The sequence below is a fragment of the Eschscholzia californica genome, unplaced genomic scaffold (genome assembly GCF_041429995.1).
Source record: "Eschscholzia californica isolate CP2 unplaced genomic scaffold, dmEscCali1.0.p SCAF_2, whole genome shotgun sequence".
NCBI lineage: Eukaryota > Viridiplantae > Streptophyta > Magnoliopsida > Ranunculales > Papaveraceae > Eschscholzia > Eschscholzia californica.
In genome coordinates, this window is record NW_028238309.1 from 12,961,373 (window position 1) to 12,978,562 (window position 17,190).

At 35.3% G+C, this 17,190-nt stretch overlaps 2 protein-coding genes across 4 annotated transcripts; both read left to right on the forward strand.

The window, feature by feature from the left end:
* Positions 1-4,587: 4,587 nt before the first annotated feature.
* Positions 4,588-14,858, forward strand: CRY3 (cryptochrome 3). 3 transcript variants are annotated; one of them, XR_015235308.1, is made up of 14 exons: positions 4,588-5,199; positions 5,978-6,117; positions 6,217-6,426; positions 6,515-6,655; positions 6,989-7,063; positions 7,232-7,348; positions 7,445-7,491; positions 7,626-7,702; positions 8,217-8,292; positions 8,390-8,459; positions 8,569-8,692; positions 8,855-8,904; positions 9,278-9,516; positions 14,735-14,858. XR_015235308.1 is itself a non-coding variant. In XM_086664195.1 (13 exons), exons 1-13 carry the CDS (start codon positions 4,758-4,760, stop codon positions 9,458-9,460), a joined length of 1,752 nt encoding a protein of 583 aa, XP_086520321.1. In that variant the 5' UTR covers positions 4,588-4,757; the 3' UTR covers positions 9,461-9,979. The 3 variants fall into 3 exon arrangements, 1 of the variants encoding a protein (XP_086520321.1); XR_015235309.1 differs by lacking the exon at positions 14,735-14,858 and adding an exon at positions 9,661-9,979; XM_086664195.1 differs by lacking the exon at positions 14,735-14,858 and having other exon boundaries at positions 9,278-9,979.
* On the forward strand, positions 14,737-16,747 carry LOC147556327 (uncharacterized). The gene is made up of 5 exons (XM_086664196.1): positions 14,737-14,866; positions 14,953-15,048; positions 15,442-15,545; positions 15,686-15,822; positions 16,474-16,747. The coding sequence occupies exons 1-5, from the start codon at positions 14,807-14,809 to the stop codon at positions 16,554-16,556; spliced, it is 480 nt and encodes a 159-aa protein (XP_086520322.1). The 5' UTR covers positions 14,737-14,806; the 3' UTR covers positions 16,557-16,747.
* The last annotated feature ends 443 nt before the right edge of the window (positions 16,748-17,190 follow it).

The window sequence follows — 17,190 nt, forward strand, 5'->3', positions numbered from 1 at the left end:
CAAGAACCTGATTACGAACAATATTACAAATCGGGTTAGATGTAAACATTTAGAAGTAGTGCACTAACAAAGAAAATAACAAATTAGTTAGAATATAAACAAATAATAAAGGTAAAAAAACAACTGATGAGACATGAAAATGTCCCATCTGAATCTCTTAACTTGGGCTAGTTAGTCCGTTTCGAGCAGTTACTCTGATGAATTATTTGTTTCTCTTATCAGGCATTGTCTAAAGAATTGAGTGCAAAATCCGGATAAAAACGAGAGAAATATCACATTAAGGGAATTTCGATCATTTGGTGGTAAGGGTATTCCGGTAATTATGGCCAATGTTGATACTGGTTAAAATTAGAGTCCAAGATGAACCCAACGACGAAAGCAGAAGTCAAATCGAAGTTTGGATGAGAAAGTTATAGCAAGTCAAAGTGAGGGTTAATTATTGTTGACCAGTGGGATAATGTCGGGACATCTTCATGCACGTGGACTAAGAGGGATTACGTGGCACATTCGTAGTTGAGAGCAGTACCATATTCGTGTGGCTGTAATGCACGGAGTCCGTGTTTTTCTAGAGCGTTGATGTTGTATGACGCGCCACAACATTATTCCATACACCCGAGTTGTTAAGATTTGAACGCCTTAAATCCCACGGACAGATGCCCATCACATCTTATTCATGTCAGCCCGCGATGCATCATGTCATCTTCCTATAGCCAGCAAATCATCTCCCGAATGGCTAGTTGGTTTCTTTCCTTTTTTTTCTCTCATCTCACTCATACCTATTAATCCATTATATCTTATATGAGATCTCATACTATTATATACTACAATAAAGAGAAGAATATTTTCTCTCTACAAACATGAAAGGAAAAGATGGCTAGAGATCTTTTGAAAGAAAGGGAAATTTGAGAGATTGATGGGGATATTTTGTTTTCAAAGAGAAATAATAGAGAGAGATTTAAGATGAGGAATATCAGAGATTATAAAGAGAGACAAGGAAAGAGTTGGAAAACAGAGATGGAAAGATTGACAAAGAAAATCATGGAGATAAAGAAGATTATAGTAAGCTCAGTTGGAAATCTTATAGATCACAGGAAATAAATGATATTCTCATTACAGTGATTGAGAAGGATATATTTTGTTTAGAGAGAGATTAGTGAGTTTTGATTGGTATTACTGATTGAGAGAAGATATGGAGAGAGGGGGAGATATTAGCTCTCTTCTTCTCTGCCTTATCTATTTATATGACAGACAGAGCAGGTTTGAAGATTATCTTGGGACAGGAACAAGTGGAGCTCGGTTGGGGGTTACCTTCTCCTTCTTCTTCTCATAGCTGAATAGAAAAATCTTTAGAGAGAATGAGGTGAGTTGGACATAATTATAAAGAGAGAGAGAGAGAGAGAGAGAGAGAGAGAGAGAGAGAGAGAGAGAGAGAGAGAGAGAGAGAGAGAGAGAGAGCTTCATCTTCTTTTATGGATTTCTGTTGAGAGAGAAATGTAGAGAAATAGAAAATCTATTGATGAATCACTTTCTTCTTGATCTTCTTCTTCTTCCCTTACATATCTTATAAAACAGAGAGAGGAGAGACAATTGTTTTGAGAGCAAAAGTGGAGAAAAGGCGATCTGAAAGCAAAAGGAAGAAGAGATAACAATTTTGGTGATTTCTTTCTTATCTTCTCTTGTATTTAATGTCTTTATCTTAATCACTATAAACATGAGTTTCTAATCTCTATCTAGAGAGGATGATGAAACCCATGATGATATTTTCAGAGATATACTCATAAACAATCACACATTTAATCGTTCTTCATGTCATTATTCACATTTGATAGTTACTTTTAAACGAATTCTTCATTATTCATGCTTCGTGATTTGATATATCATGCTTAGAATTAATTCTTTGATGGTCAATGCTTATTTTTTGATGAGTAATAGTTGAATAGTTACAAATTTATTAGCAATGGTGAATAGATAAATTGTTAAGATTGTTTTAACGAAAATATTTTCCGAACTTTAGATAGTTCATATCCTAAAGTCTGAGTGATAGAAAATAAGTATTTGATTAGTTTGTTGAATGTCTTTTTAAGTGTTTCATGGGTGAATTCAAAATCTCTAGGCTTCTCCCCCACTAATTACCTTGTATCATTTTTATCCATTATTTTGTTATTTTATTGTTTTATCACCAAAACCAAATCATTTGAAAAATCACACTAGTTCTAAGTTTCAGAATAGGTTTCACTTAGTCTCTGTGGATTGACCTCGGTCTTACCGAGATATTACTTGACGCCCGTATATTTGCGGGTGGAGACTTTTTAGGGTAACCTTTTAGGCCCATCAACAACAAAGTAGATACTTACATTTTTTTTCGAGTTAGAACTTTTCCTTTTATTCCTATTCTCTAAAGGGCGACCCTTCGCTTTACACAATATCAGATCAAGAATATCTTGTCGCACATTTTCAACACAATCAACGGTATAACCAGAACCACTGATCACTTTATGTTGGAAAGCTATTGTTGGCTTAAACTTTAAGATATAATATTTCAACTGTTCAGTAATTCTTTCATTTTCAGATGCAACAGAAGGTACTTCGGTGAAGGATTGTCACAATTCTTCGTATCTTTTTTCTTCTGGTGTTGTATTCTATCGATAGTAGTTCACATTAAACTATGTGTACTATCTCGTTACATCTTTCCTCCATCTCCTAAGAATGTACTTGTCTGGGATGACAATAATTTTAGTCTTACATAATACCGTTATTGCATGTCGACACAAAATACCCTTAAATTCATACAACAAATAATTGCACCGAACTTCACATGGTTGAACATTAAAAAAACTTCAGAGGAAAAAGTTTTCGAGCCTTTACCATATTTTTTCTCCGTCAAAATAGTATACTCGTAGACATTGTCATACTCTCTACAATTGTTGGTGCAGAAAGAAAGGTGGCTAGTGTTTCATACTCATTTTTATAGATGGAGAGGGGCGTTTAGGTGGTGGTGGGGTGACTTTAGTTTAGGGTAACTATTAACTAGAGAGATTCAGATATATATTTGTTTCCCTCTCTAGAACAGGGAGAACAAGGGAACAAAATCCTCTCTTAATTAGTAATTCAATTGAAGTAGATTATAACTATATTCTTGTATCTTATTAATGGGGAGGCGTTGGGTAGACCTTTTTTATTCATGAATCAAGAAATTTGTGATTAACTCAAGACCCTTTGGAAGAGTTTTGTTGAGATAGGGCGAAGTCATTTGAGGGATGGATTTTTATCTTATGATCTGGACAGGTGAAAGAATCAATGGTCCAGATATGTTTGAGGCGGAGGGACTTAAGATAAAATATGGTAGAGTGGTGGACTGAAGTACGAAGTTTATAAGAGTTAGAAGGAACCACGTGAAATGATAAATCTCGCCACATGTAAGCGCCTCATTGAGTCACTTTTTTGTAGGTTTAGGCCTTTCGCTCCCAGAGACGAGCAAAATGTTTTGCAATTCACGCGGTTCCTTCCGACTTTTATAAACTTTTCATTTCAGTCTACCATTCTACCATATTTTGTCTTAAGTCCCTCTGCCTCAAACACATTTGGGTCATTGATTCTTTCAACGTTCAATAGCATAAGATAAAAATTTCTTTCTCAAATGAGTTCACCCCCTCTCTCGGCAAAACTCTCTCAAAGAGTCTTGAGTAAATTACAAAAGTTTGGATTCATGAATCCAAAAGGTCTACCCAACATCACCACATTTATAAGACATAAAATATATTTAGAATCTACTTTAATTGAATTACTAATTAGGAGAGGATTTTGCTCATTCCTTCCCACGGTTTCTAGAGAGGGAAACAAATATACATGTCTGAATCTCTCTCTAGTTAATAGTTTCCTAAACTGAAGTCATCCCACCACCACCTAAACGCCCCTCTCCATCTATAAAAAATGATTATGACCCCCTCAATTTATCCACCTCATTCTTCCCCTTCAGCCTTTGAATTATCAACTATCTAGCAACGGACGGATCAAACCCAATTCCTGTCATCACTAATGAACATGTTCAGTTATTCAACGGAATGGACCGAAATTTGTTCAAGAAACTAGTGATTAACTTGTGTAGAGATTCAGTTCAAAGCATGATCCTACTTGCTTTCTTGTTATGGTTAGATGAATTAGGATATCCTGACTTGATTTATGAAATATTGAAGACAAAACATGAACCTAATTGCTTTCAGACTAAAAGCTAAGTTTTGGGGAGTTCTGTCGAGAGAGAAGGCGGTCCTTCGAGGGAGGGATTTTTGCTTATGATCTGAATCATTGAAAGACTCACCGGTTCAGATCTATTTGGGAGGGAGGGGGGGGGGCGGGGGGGGGGGGGGGGGGGGGGGGCTTAAAAGAAAATACGGTAGAGTGGTGAACTGAAGTGTGAAGTTCATAAAGACGATAAGGAACATACGTGAAATGATAAATCTCGACAGTCGTTAGCTTCCCACTGGATCGCTTTTGTGTAGGTTTGGGACCTTCTCCCCAAACAACATTTGTGTAAATGTGGCTCTCATGAACTTCATTCCATTTTCGCCTCCCAAACATTTGTGTAAATGGGTGCTCTTTCTGCCATAGATGTATTCACCTACTCGTTTGCAATAATTTCCATGATTTTTTATTGGTAGTTAACGCTCCACGTCATCAACAATAAGAAAGTCCACGTGTCACCTACTAACACAACTTCAAATCTCCTCCCTCTCTTTCAATTCTTAAGAGCAAACAGAATTATGCCTGTAATAGCATTCTCTTACTCTCTCCTTTCACATCTTTATCTTTCTTCTTTAAAAAACCCAATAACTTTCCCACTTAAAGCCACCTCAAATCTCTTCATTTCCAACAAATTCCATCTTCATATTAATACCCAAACCATGAATTATGTTCCAAGATCAGAAGCCAGACAGAATTCTGTGAAACCCTTTGTTGTTCCAGGCCTAGATTCTGATGAACTTGATAAAATTACAGATGAAACCTTTAGAAGATACTCATCTTCAAATGTGAAAAGAAATGGTTCTGGGGTTTCAATTGTCTGGTTTAGGAATGATTTGAGACTACTAGATAATGAAGCTCTGAATAGGGCTTGGGCATCTTCTGAATCCATTTTGCCTGTTTATTGTGTTGATCCTAGGGTTTTTGGGACAACCCATTACTTTGGATTTCCTAAAACTGGAGGTACCTTGTTTATAATTACCACATTTGAAGTATTATAGTTAATTAATGTTGTTTCTTCATTATAATACTTTTTGTTAGATGTTATATTGGAAATTTGATTTGTGAATGTAGTGCTAATGATATTCATACTTCATTATAATACTTTTGTTCGTTTGGCTTGAGAGAGAGCGGGAGAGCGAGCATACTAACATGTTCCTTTTCGTTGTAAGATAGATACTTATTTCCCGCAATGTCTTACTCATTGTTTAACACAGAAGCTAATGTGGCATCTTTCCGATCACATACTTAAATGTATTGTTTCTTGAAAATCTCAATGTTTTAAAACCGAAGGTGGAAATTATGTCATCAATGTATTAAGTAAGACTCAGTGTCAAGCTTTAAGTGATCGTAGTACCTCATTCAGTTTAGGAGTTATCTGATATTCTGTAATGCTATCTGTGTAAAGTTGGAACTTTAGCTACTTTAACACTAGATTTAAGATTCCACTAACGTACTATATAAACACTTCATTAGTTATATAAGTCCTAGACAATAGTGCTACTTTCACGTACACAATGAACGAGCCATGGAAACAACAGTACTAGGATGTTTTATTTGACGACCAATACCAGTGGTGGCAAATCGTCTTTGTCACTGTTTCTTTCGCTGGTATTGGTTTTCCACTTCATATCTTCTTCCTCGAGGGGAAATGCAATTAACTTTTTATTCCTAAAGATAGCTTTGTTACCCGAATTTTACAGCTTACAAATTTGTAAGAGTTCTCTGTTTTTGTCTGCAGCTTTAAGAGCACAATTTCTGATTGAATGCTTGGCGGACTTGAAAAAGAATCTGATGAAACGGGGTTTAAACTTGCTCATACAACACGGAAAACCCGAAGATATTATTCCTTCTATTGTGAAAGTTTTTGGGGCTCACACAGTTAACCAACTTTGCATTTTCTTGTTTTGAAAGGTTTCATGGGTATTACCTTATTTGATTCATTAATCGTTTTCTTATTCGAAAACTTAACAATTTCAGATCTATGCCCATAAAGAAACATGCAGCGAGGAGTTGCTTGCAGAACGAAATGTTAGGAGAGGTCTTCAGAGAGTGACTCTCCCATCATCCACCAAAGGAAATTCAAAAAACCCGAAACTAGAACTCATTTGGGGGAGTACAATGTACCATATCGATGATCTCCCCTTTAATACAGACAGTTTACCTGATGTATATACTCAGTTTCGTAAGGTAATTGCAGATGAAATCTCATAGATTGATTTTCAACACATTCTACACACATCGCAACGATAAACCTCCTTGTGTGCTCAAATTGCAGTCTGTTGAATCCAAGTGTAGAATCCGAAGTTGCTATAAACTTCCATTGTCAATTGGGCCACTTCCCACGAGCGATATCTCAGAAGTTGGAGGATGGGGAGATGTTCCTTCACTCGATCGGCTTGGAGTCAATCAACAAAAGGCACGTCTCTTGCATTTTCTCTTATGAACATCTTTTGTTAGAGTTGATATGTTGTTCCTGGTACATTAAAACCTCAATCGAGTTGATAAGGGTTATTTTGCATATGGACAAACAAATAAACCAGGTAATGGGTCTGGGTCATGAACTCAAATTAATCATTAAACTTAATGGTCAATTTGTGTCCATTACCCAAACTAAAAAGAAGTAGAAAATCGTGACCCTAACCCATCACCTGATACGTTTCTATAACCCGTATGCAAAATAGTACAATTGAATTAATTGATAAAGTAAGGATATAACAAAAGCCTCTTATTCGTCTTTTGGGAAATATAGGTCAACAAAGGAATGTGCTTTGTGGGTGGCGAAAGTGCTGCACTGGGGAGAGTGTACGAATATTTTTGGAAGAAGGTATCTTCTGGTTATCCTGATAAAGAAGACAAATAGTGAGCATGATATGTAAGATAGTAAGATACGAATTTGAAAATGATAGTGACAATCTGAGTATGCAACATTTTGGTCCACTTTTGTCTAGAATAATGTGATTATTCAATCTAAAATGGAAAACAAACTGTGTAGGATTTGATAAAGATATACAAAGAGACAAGAAATGGAATGTTAGGACCTGATTACTCGACAAAATTCTCTCCATGGCTTGCTTTCGGAAATGTTTCTCCCCGGTTCGTGTATGAAGAAGTTAGATTTCTCCCACTTCGATACGTGCATCCTATTAAGCTATATTATAGTAAGAGTCTAGACCTGACTTTCCCATGATTTCATTTGATTTTCTAGGTAAAGAGATATGAGAAGGATAGACTAGCAAACGATTCAACATACTGGTAATCTTGCTTCAATATTATCCAAATCTAACTTGTCGTATAAATAGAATATGCTCATATTGCGGACAAGCTATTATATTGGATCGTTGCATAGATTAGCTTGGTTAAAATTTTCTGATCTTTTGTGATTTCAGGGTTTTATTTGAATTGATATGGAGGGACTATTTCAGGTTTATATCAATCAAATATGGAAATTCTATCTTCCATGCAGGTAAAAGAAGGGTTCTTTCTTGCATTTAGTTGTTACTAAAGGCAACAAGTAATTTTATCTCTAGCAAATGGACCATTTATAATCTTGGGTTATAAATAACTAATGAAGTTCAATTTTTTAAACCCACATCAAGAATGGGGTGAATCAAAGATCAGTAGCGTTCTTATCGTATTATTGATGCTATTCGTACAAACTAACTAAACGAGACAAATCCCGCCTTCCAAATCTAATTGTTTAAGATTTAAAACTTCTTTCGTTGCGTGGAGGGCATTGGCCCACTATTGTTTTCTTTTTAGAAGGTAAAACATTACTGGAAGGCCCACAGACATCACCAATTATGAGTAACGACATGATTAAAGGGTGTGGTATTCGTTTTGAAGAGATGCGGTATTAAAATAATTTTTCTTGATTGTATAGATTATATCACTAGAAAGCTATAGATTATATCACTAGAAATCTAATTGACTTTGTAATTTCCTTCATGTGAAAATCTTTTTTGCGGAAACTTTTCTAGGGGGGCCAAGAAATGTGGAATCTAAGTGGAGCCAAGACATCAACCTTTTCGAGGCTTGGAGAGATGGCAGGACAGGGTACCTCATTCTTTCTTACCCAAAACTGTCACAAAGAAGTACCACTAGATTCAAGTTATACTTAAGAATTTAATATTGAATCCTTGATAAATTGCAGGTACCCTATCATAGATGCAAATATGAAAGAACTTTTAACTACTGGTTTTATGTCGAACCGTGGACGGCAGGTAAAATCTGATCCAAGTCGGAGAAAATTACTTTTCCCAACTGAAATTCCACCGGTTAGTCACAGTTACTCCACTATGACCGATGAACTGACTGTGTTATTGTTATCAGATTGTTTGCTCGTTTCTTGTTCGAGATATGGGCATTGATTGGCGAATGGGGGCAGAATGGTTTGAAACATGCCTTTTGGATTATGACCCATGTTCAAATTATGGAAACTGGACTTATGGTGCAGGTAAGTATTTTAATGTGCATTCTCATAATCTCATTACTCCATTGCAGATGACTGCTTTTTGGATGTGTTGATCCTTCTGCAGTTCTTGGACGATAATTCCGTTTTCGTATTTACTTTACGAGTAACAGAGCTTGATATTTTTCTTTCTTTTTGTTCCTATAGGTGTCGGAAATGACCCGAGAGAGGATCGATATTTTAGTATCCCTAAGCAAGTAAGCACAACGTTTTTATCAAAATTTCATTTAAATATGTTGTAGTTTCGAAACCGTACAGCAAAATTCAAACTCTGTTCTTTGTAATTGAGAGACACACATGTTATCTCTCAACCAAATTGGGCTTCAAATACTTGCTTTTTGTTCCATAATCTTGGAAAAGAAACGAATACTCGCTTTCTTGAAATTAAAAGAAAATTCTTTAGATATGATGAGTTTAGTGTTAGTTCATAACAAGCGAAATAGATCAAATCAAATTTTCAAAACTTTTACGTTGAAGTTCTCATCTCTTGATTTTGTTTTGTGAAATTTGATACCAAATGAATTGCTTCCATGGAAGTTCCGGGTGTAGTTTTAATGGTTTGTATTACAGGCACAAAATTATGACCCAGAAGGCGAGTATGTTGCTTACTGGATACCGGAGCTCCAATCACTCCCAAAAGAAAAACGAAATTTCCCACAAGTAAACTCATACATCAAACAAGTTGTACCCTTAAAGTTTGGTAAGATTAATTATCGACCAGGCCGCACCAATACCACAACAAGGCGAAGATAACTCAAAACACCAACAGGCACACCAACGTTGGACTCGATTTTGCAGGTCTTCAATGGGTAAAAATTCAGTAATCTATCTATTTATCTAGTTTCTTAAAAGTTCAATGGAATTTGTTCATTGATAATTTTAACAAAGATTTATTGGAGCTTCGAGGGTGTAAGTCATATTATGTGTAACATTTCCATGGATAAAACATTTAGGTACTTGTGGGAGTTTAAATATGAAGAGAGAGGAGTGAGCGGCTAAGGTCGGCGCACTAGGAATTGTACTCCCCACAATGAAGGAACGACTATTTTATTTTTTTTCTCGTTATTTGTCATATAACTTTCTACCCACTAACCCGATATCTATAATTGGTCTGATCTCATCCGAATATCGTTTATCCAGACGATTGGTGGCTACATCTACTTCCTTATCAGTAACTTATTATATCTAACATGTTCTAAATTATGTTTTAGAAACACGAGAGGTGGATTTTATCTATAAAATAACAAACTCGCATGTCTCTTAAGTTTGCAATTCGCCCTCTAAGAAAGAATTTTATCCCCCTTAGAATAAGACTCATGATGTATTATATCATATCAAAACCCAAAACTATTTTGGAATGTGATTTCTGGTAATGACATTCAAATTTTGGCCTCACGTCAAACATGACTTAAAACAAATAAAATGATCACACTTGATACTTCATCAAAATGTGATAAGCACGATAACCTCTTAAATTTAAGGACAATAATTACAGTAGTCTAAAGTCCGATAACAATTATAACGATAAACTTATTATTTTATACGTTTAATGATCCAAATTCAAATAATCATAGATTCCACTCATTTAGCAAGTGTCGACATGATCACACCATTTCATTCCACACGGAGGAGAGGAGCCCTCTTACCTTAAAGTTTAAACCCTCCGCCCATTGCTTTATTCAAGTTTCTCCTCCTCTCTCTCTCTCTCTCATCCGTTTCTCTCTCTGCTTCTGCTGTTCATCAGGTAATCGCCTTCTCTCTGAATCTGTTCATCATTTTATTTCTTTTTTTTTTCTTTTCTGTTTTCTCATATCCAAATATTTATATTTTTTCCCATTCATAAAAACCTAGAAATCACAAATAATCCTTTAAACCCACGAGTTTATATACGTATACAACAATGGAATGGAATCAGGACCCCATCGCTGAGCCATCTGCTGCTGTTAACTTCAAAAACCATCTTAAATACAGATGGGTTCCATTAGATTCTAATAAGAACAATCAATACCCATCTTTCTGCTACTCCTTTAACCCCAATTTCCGACCCTGAAAAGGAACAAATCAAAACCCTAATTTGTTCCTCTTACGCTTTCGTAGGGTCCTCAGATTCAGAGTCAACTTAGCCTTCCAAATGCCACGGATTACTCTTCCGTCAATGGTATTTTTGGTTACTGCTGATTCTATATTCAAAAAATATTGGTTCGAGTATAAAACGACTAAACTTCTTATTGATCTTAAATACTGTGTTGATGGTTTTGCTGCACCACTCCTTGAAGTTTTCCTTCGGATTGGTGCTCTAATAGATGCCATTGTCGCTTCCGGTGGTAATGCTACAAATCTACTACCACTCATTGAGTCACAAAGGATTTGTTGTAGCATATTTTATTCACTGAAACAATGATCGCCCACGCTCTAGAGAAGCATACCGGGGCCTCGTTGCTCCTTTTAGAGTAGTAGGGAATTATGCTCGAAAAACCGGAAATTGGGACTAGTCGGCCAACCAAGGCCTAGCTACCAGGCCGAATGTCATCCAGACCAGTCGGATTTCATCTGTTTATATAATTCTTTTTCAACCTAATATAATTCTATGTTGGAAATGTAAAATTTTCACTTAATTTTATTACTCTTTTTTAGCCTAATATAATTCTAAGTTTTACCTTTGAATAAGTATTAATATTTTTTACTACTTTTGTATTGTAATTGTAAATTTCTCACATAAATCTATTATTCTTTTTCAATTAAATATTATTTTCTATTCATCCCTATGTATGACAACTTAAAATACTTTTTGTCTTTTTCTGTCCATAAATAATTTACTCCAATTTTCCTTTTAACCAAGTATTTCTTTTTAACCAAGTATTTCTTTTCTATTCTATTCTAATAAATTTGAACTTTTTATTCAATAAATAAACTCATCTTTAGTACATTGGTGGTGTACTGTTTTTTGCCATTCTCAATAAAATCATTTTTTCTCCTTTTTAATCATTTACATTTGTCTAATATTTAAATGGGAAAATGGTATATAATAATCAAAAACATTTTCTTGCGTCCCAAAAATATATAACAATTAAATTCTATTATATTAAATGTGAATAACAAAAGGTACTCTCCAAATAACATTTTCATATGCTAAAAACGTCAATTAGCCTCTTTCGATCTACAAAATTTGGATGAGATAAACATATATCTCATTGTTAGTATAATTTAGGACCATTTGGCAATCCACGACAGAGTTACATATTTAGCTGGAAAAATATATTAATTGTATCTAAATAAAAATGAGAATGACTAAAAAATGTTGTAGTAGTGAGTGCAATTACCTAAAACTTGAAGCAAAATATAAAATTTAATGCAATATCGTTTAGAACTATTTTCTTCTTCTTTTTCCGATTGATAATTTAATGGTTCACCATTTTCTATCTCCGGACATGTTGGGACCAATATGCTTAGAAATTGAGGTAAATTACAGTTTCTAACCACAAAATACTACACACAGATGTAGTGAAGATGAGTTGATTTATTGAACAAAAAAGATTAAATTTATAAGAGTAAAGAGAAAAAAAATTCTTGTTTAAAAAGAAGATAAAGAAAAAGAGAATTAATTTATGGAGACAAAAAATATTTTAAGTTGTCATACATGCATAAGGGTAAAGAGAAAAGAGATGATATTTTATTGAGAATAACAAAAAAATATACACCACCAATGTAGTGAAGATGAGTTCATTTATTGAATAAAAAAGTTCAAATTTATTAGAATAGAAAAAAGATGAATTCGTTATAAAGTGATCAAAAGAAATTTAAATTAATTTATGGTGAGAAACAGACACAAAATATTTTAAGTTATCATACATACATAAGGGTAAATAAGAGTAATATTTAATTGAAAATGAGTAATAGGTTTGATTGAAAAAGAGTAATTGGTTTGTGTGAGGAATTTGCGTTTCCAATACAAAAGTAGTCAGAATTATTAATACTTACTTAAGGGTAAAACAGGGAGTTATATTAGGTTGAAAAACAATAATGAAATTAAATGAAAATTTTGCATTTCCAACATAGAAATTAAATGTTTACTATGTGCCCTAGGACACATGGTAGAAAAACCCATATATATATATATATATATATATAATCTCTATTATATAATTTATAATGGGTCCTTTTACCACGGTAAGCTTTTAATTTTACTATTGGTAATGTAATATTTTTTCTAGAAACTATACTTATTTATAACACCATTTACATATATAGTTTATACCATTTTTACCCTCATTTAAAATATAACATATGCGCCCTATACATATATATATGTTATATTTTAAATGAGGGTAAAAATGGTATAAACTATATATGTAAATGGTGTTATAAATAAGTATAGTTTCTAGAGAAAGTATTACATTACCAGTGGAAAAGTTAAATGCTTACCATGCGCCCTATACATATATATATTATACCTTTAATATGTGCGAAAATGTTTTCCTAATTGAGTTTTTTATCCTTAACAAATGAAAAAACATAGAAAAAAACAGAGACAACTTTCAATTTGAAGTGTCAACAACTTTAGAGAGAGAGAAAGAAGAGAAGCAAACAAGAAACAATTAGAGAGAGAAGCAAACAAGAAACAATTAGAAAGAGAGAGAAAGAGATCGAGGGAGAGAGGAGCAGATTGACATCAAACAAGATCGAGATTTGCTGCTGATGAACTTTATCTTCTCGCTGTCTTCTTCTTCCTCTGCTTCTCTCTCTGAAATTGTTGACGTTTTTGCTCTAGTTATTTCTCTAAAGTTGCTGCTGCAGACTTCTTCATGCTTCTCTCTTTATACTAATCAGCTAGATTGAAGATCATATCTAAACCCTAAAGAAATGAGGGTTGTTTGATTTCTTCTTGTACCCAACCGAGCTACTCGGCGCCTAGCGGACTAGCCGTTTCGGCGTTAGTGGACTATCTCGGCGCTAACTATCTCGGCGTTGGTTTTTAAAGTATAGGTAGGGAATACTCGACATATGGTTGGCTCGTCCGTGGCTGTTAGACTCATGATAGTCACATAATCGTGAATATATGTTTTTGGGTTAGCAGACCCATCATAAGTTTCCAGGACAGAGCATTTGAAGTTTTGAACTCCTTTAATCTTTCGGCATTCAAGATTTCTAAGATTAACAGTGGTGGAGTTAGCTTACCTAGTCGCGGAGTCTCCTTCTATGTTATCTTTCGTTTCATTTTCGCCAGTTGCTGCACCATTAGCAATCTAAAGGAAGGTCTTTCACTCTATTTCCAGATTAGGGGCAGGGTTGTTCTGCAACCCTCTCCTTTGCAGTTGAGGCTGCTTCTTTGTGCTCCTTTAGGAGCCTCTCCACTTCTCTCTGTTTTTCATGTTTTAGCAATAGGGAAGCTCACTACCTGGAGTAGCTAGTGAATGTTGTGTTGGTCCTCGAAGAAAAACGACACGTGGTGAATGTGTTAATTATACTGATCTGAACAAAGATTGTCCCAATCACAATTTCCCTCTATTGTCGATGGATCAACTTCTAAATTCGACTGGTGGGCATGCTTTGCTTAGTTTAATACTTTAATGGATGCTTTGCAGGATACCGTCAGATAACCATGCATCCAGCAGATCAAGAACACACTGCCTTCAGGACTAATAGAGGACTGTATACTATTGACAAATTTGTCAGTTTACGATAGTCAAAATCCCAACTTTTCAACATGAACGTTGGGGATGTTAGTTCTATCATTATGTATTGTTTTATGTTTGACGTTAGTTCACTTGAATCGATTAGTTCCCTAACTTAGACCCTACAAAATGTTCGAATTGCCCTTCTGATTACAAGCATGTACTTCATCTCCTATGAATCAATGTCGTGTACTTGATAGTGAATTAGGGTTTCATGAAATAGAATGAGCAATTTACTTTAAGCTAGAAGCCTAGAACCAATATATATTTTTTTTATTTTCCATGTACTTTTGTCAATTTGGTTGACCATCTTGAATAACTGAAATTTCTCACCAACTTTTCTGTTTTTCTGAAGAGATTTGGGACCGGAGGTAGCCCGAACTAAGAACAGAAGAAAGAAGCTTTGATCTGATTCTCTATATTTGAGATGGGCTGGAAAGCAGCTCAAAAGCTTATTCAGAACTGGAAGATTCTTAGAGGCGATAATGTAATTGAAACTTATTTTCTCTTCCCCTTGGAAGCCCCTTTTGCTATTATCTTCCAACAATTTCAAATTCTGTCGATCTTATGCAGGTGATGATCATAAGGGGTAAAGATAAGGGTGAGACTGGTGTCATTAAGCGTGTTATTCGTACCCAGAATCGTGTTATCGTTGAGGGTAAAAATCTGGTAATATATACTCCGTACTCCTTCATGATAGGCTTGTACCTAATTCTTTCAGATATTGTGTTTTTTCTCAATGCCAGTCATTTTGTGGGATTTAATTTTCAAGGTTCCTCTTTCAAAAAATTTGACATTGTCAAAAAAATATCCGAAGTTCTTCTGCATATAGTGACAACAAAGAGTCAGGTTTTAATGTATCCAAGTTGGCAAACTTGCATGTCATGAATGAAATTCTTATCAGTGTTGTTTGAAAAAAAAAGGGTTACTAAACCTTGCAAGAACATCGGGAGTTTTTTTTCTTCTTCGAAGAGCTTCATGGTTTTTCTCCGTATTGAGCTCTGTAACTACATTAGCATAAGTGCAGATGTATAATGTACATATACATGATCCATTTTACAGGTTAAGAAACATATAAAACAAGGACAAGGTCATGAAGGTGGAATTTTCACTGTTGAAGCTCCGCTTCATGTTTCAAATGTCCAAGTTGTTGACCCTGTTACAGCGTATGATCCTTGATCTCTTGATTTTATACATCATTTCCAGTTCCGTGGTGAATGCTTGAATTTCATTTTGTTGGGTCTCTCTTTTGTGTTTATGCTCTTTCAAGTTTCCACTGATTTCTGGTGTACGTTGTCAATTGCAGAAAGCCTGTTAAGGTCGGAGTTAAATATTTAGAAGATGGTTCGAAAGTAAGAGTTTCTCGAGGTCTAGGAGCTTCTGGGTCCATCATTCCTCGTCCTGAGATTTTAAAAATAAGGACAACACCTAGACCAACTATAGGTATTATCTTTGAGCCTTGGGCCTTTTATCTTCTTATCTTTATATGTATATCTAGGAATACGCCAAAACAAATGTCACATTCTGCCTCACTTGTCAATAATGTTTTCTCTGGATGTTCTTGTGCTTATAGAGAACTCTAGATCACGTATATAACTGATTTGAGTGATTACTGTTCAGACCTATAGCAGGAATGCTGATTCCCGTAGGGGAGAAAGCGCTTTGCCGCAATAGTTTGCTTCTCTTTGTAGCTTACGGGTCAATACTTGCTACGAACATTTGACTCTTATCATCATCTCTCATTCTCTTGATCCCATGGTTGAGTCCTTTGTTGGACATCAAGAAGATATTACCCTGTTTAAACTATTACATGTTTTCGAAAAAAAAAAAAAACTATTACATGGAGCTTCCTTACCTAGAATGACCATTTTGTGCCGACCAACCCATTGGAACTGATGACAGAGCAGCAAAGATGGGCGAATAGCCCTGGGTGATGGTACCAAAGGAATTTGGACTCTCTCTCGATCATTTATCTGATTGTCATGTTCTACAATAGTATACTGTGAAACTTGTTTGATCATGTAGTAAAGTAGAAATCGATGTCCTTAGAATATTACTCTCATTACTCAACAATGTCTGAAATTGGTTTTGCAGCGGGTGCCAAAGATACTCCAATGGATCTAGTCATGGAAAAAACATATGATGCCAAGACTGGAAAGGGAATGCCGAGCCTTTAACACCCAGGAAAGAACGATCTGTCCCTAAAGACAGTGAGAGAGCTAGGCTATGCAAATGGTGTCTTCTGTTCAAGTTAAAGCTTTTTCTTTAATAAGATCCAAGGAAGTCGTCTGCAGCTAATAGATATATGTTGAGGAATATTTTTGCTTAACCAATATGGGGTTTTAAATTTTGAGATCTCATTGTTTCACCGTCTAGGTCTTGAATTTTCAACCATTTTTATTAGGGTTCCGGGGAATAGTCAAGTGTAGTGGCTTACAACGGAGGCACAACCTACACAGGCAGGGATAACCCATTTAAGAGCCACAACTAGTATAGTAACAGTCAGAGACCATCTGCCACTCGTAGCCAGACTTCTGTCTTTGCCAATTTAGGTTAGGATCGTGCAACAAGAGGGGCAGCATTCAAATTTGAGCTGTCAATAGTTAATAAAGCTACATTTCTGGAAGGAAAAACCATTTGATTAGCCTCTTATTCATTCATTACATTCCGGGCCTGAGAAGTCATAGAATCACAAAATTACAGAGATCACATTAGCAATTGACATTTGATCATTTTTTTTTTTAAATTCCATCAGAGGTGGTCACACAGGGGACTCAGCTATGAGAGGATTTTCAATGGCCACCGTTTTAG

What these genes read in the sequence shown, in the direction of transcription:
- CRY3 (XM_086664195.1), top strand. Translation starts at nt 4,758, where the DNA reads ATGCCTGTAATAGCATTCTCTTACTCTCTCCTTTCACATCTTTATCTT. An exon ending in TGGATTTCCTAAAACTGGAG is followed by an intron (nt 5,200 to 5,977) that starts GTACCTTGTTTA and finishes TTTTGTCTGCAG; the next exon opens with CTTTAAGAGCACAATTTCTG. An exon ending in CCCGGTTCGTGTATGAAGAA is followed by an intron (nt 7,349 to 7,444) that starts GTTAGATTTCTC and finishes TTGATTTTCTAG; the next exon opens with GTAAAGAGATATGAGAAGGA.
- LOC147556327 (XM_086664196.1), top strand. Translation starts at nt 14,807, where the DNA reads ATGGGCTGGAAAGCAGCTCAAAAGCTTATTCAGAACTGGAAGATTCTT. An exon ending in AGATTCTTAGAGGCGATAAT is followed by an intron (nt 14,867 to 14,952) that starts GTAATTGAAACT and finishes GATCTTATGCAG; the next exon opens with GTGATGATCATAAGGGGTAA. An exon ending in TCGTTGAGGGTAAAAATCTG is followed by an intron (nt 15,049 to 15,441) that starts GTAATATATACT and finishes TCCATTTTACAG; the next exon opens with GTTAAGAAACATATAAAACA.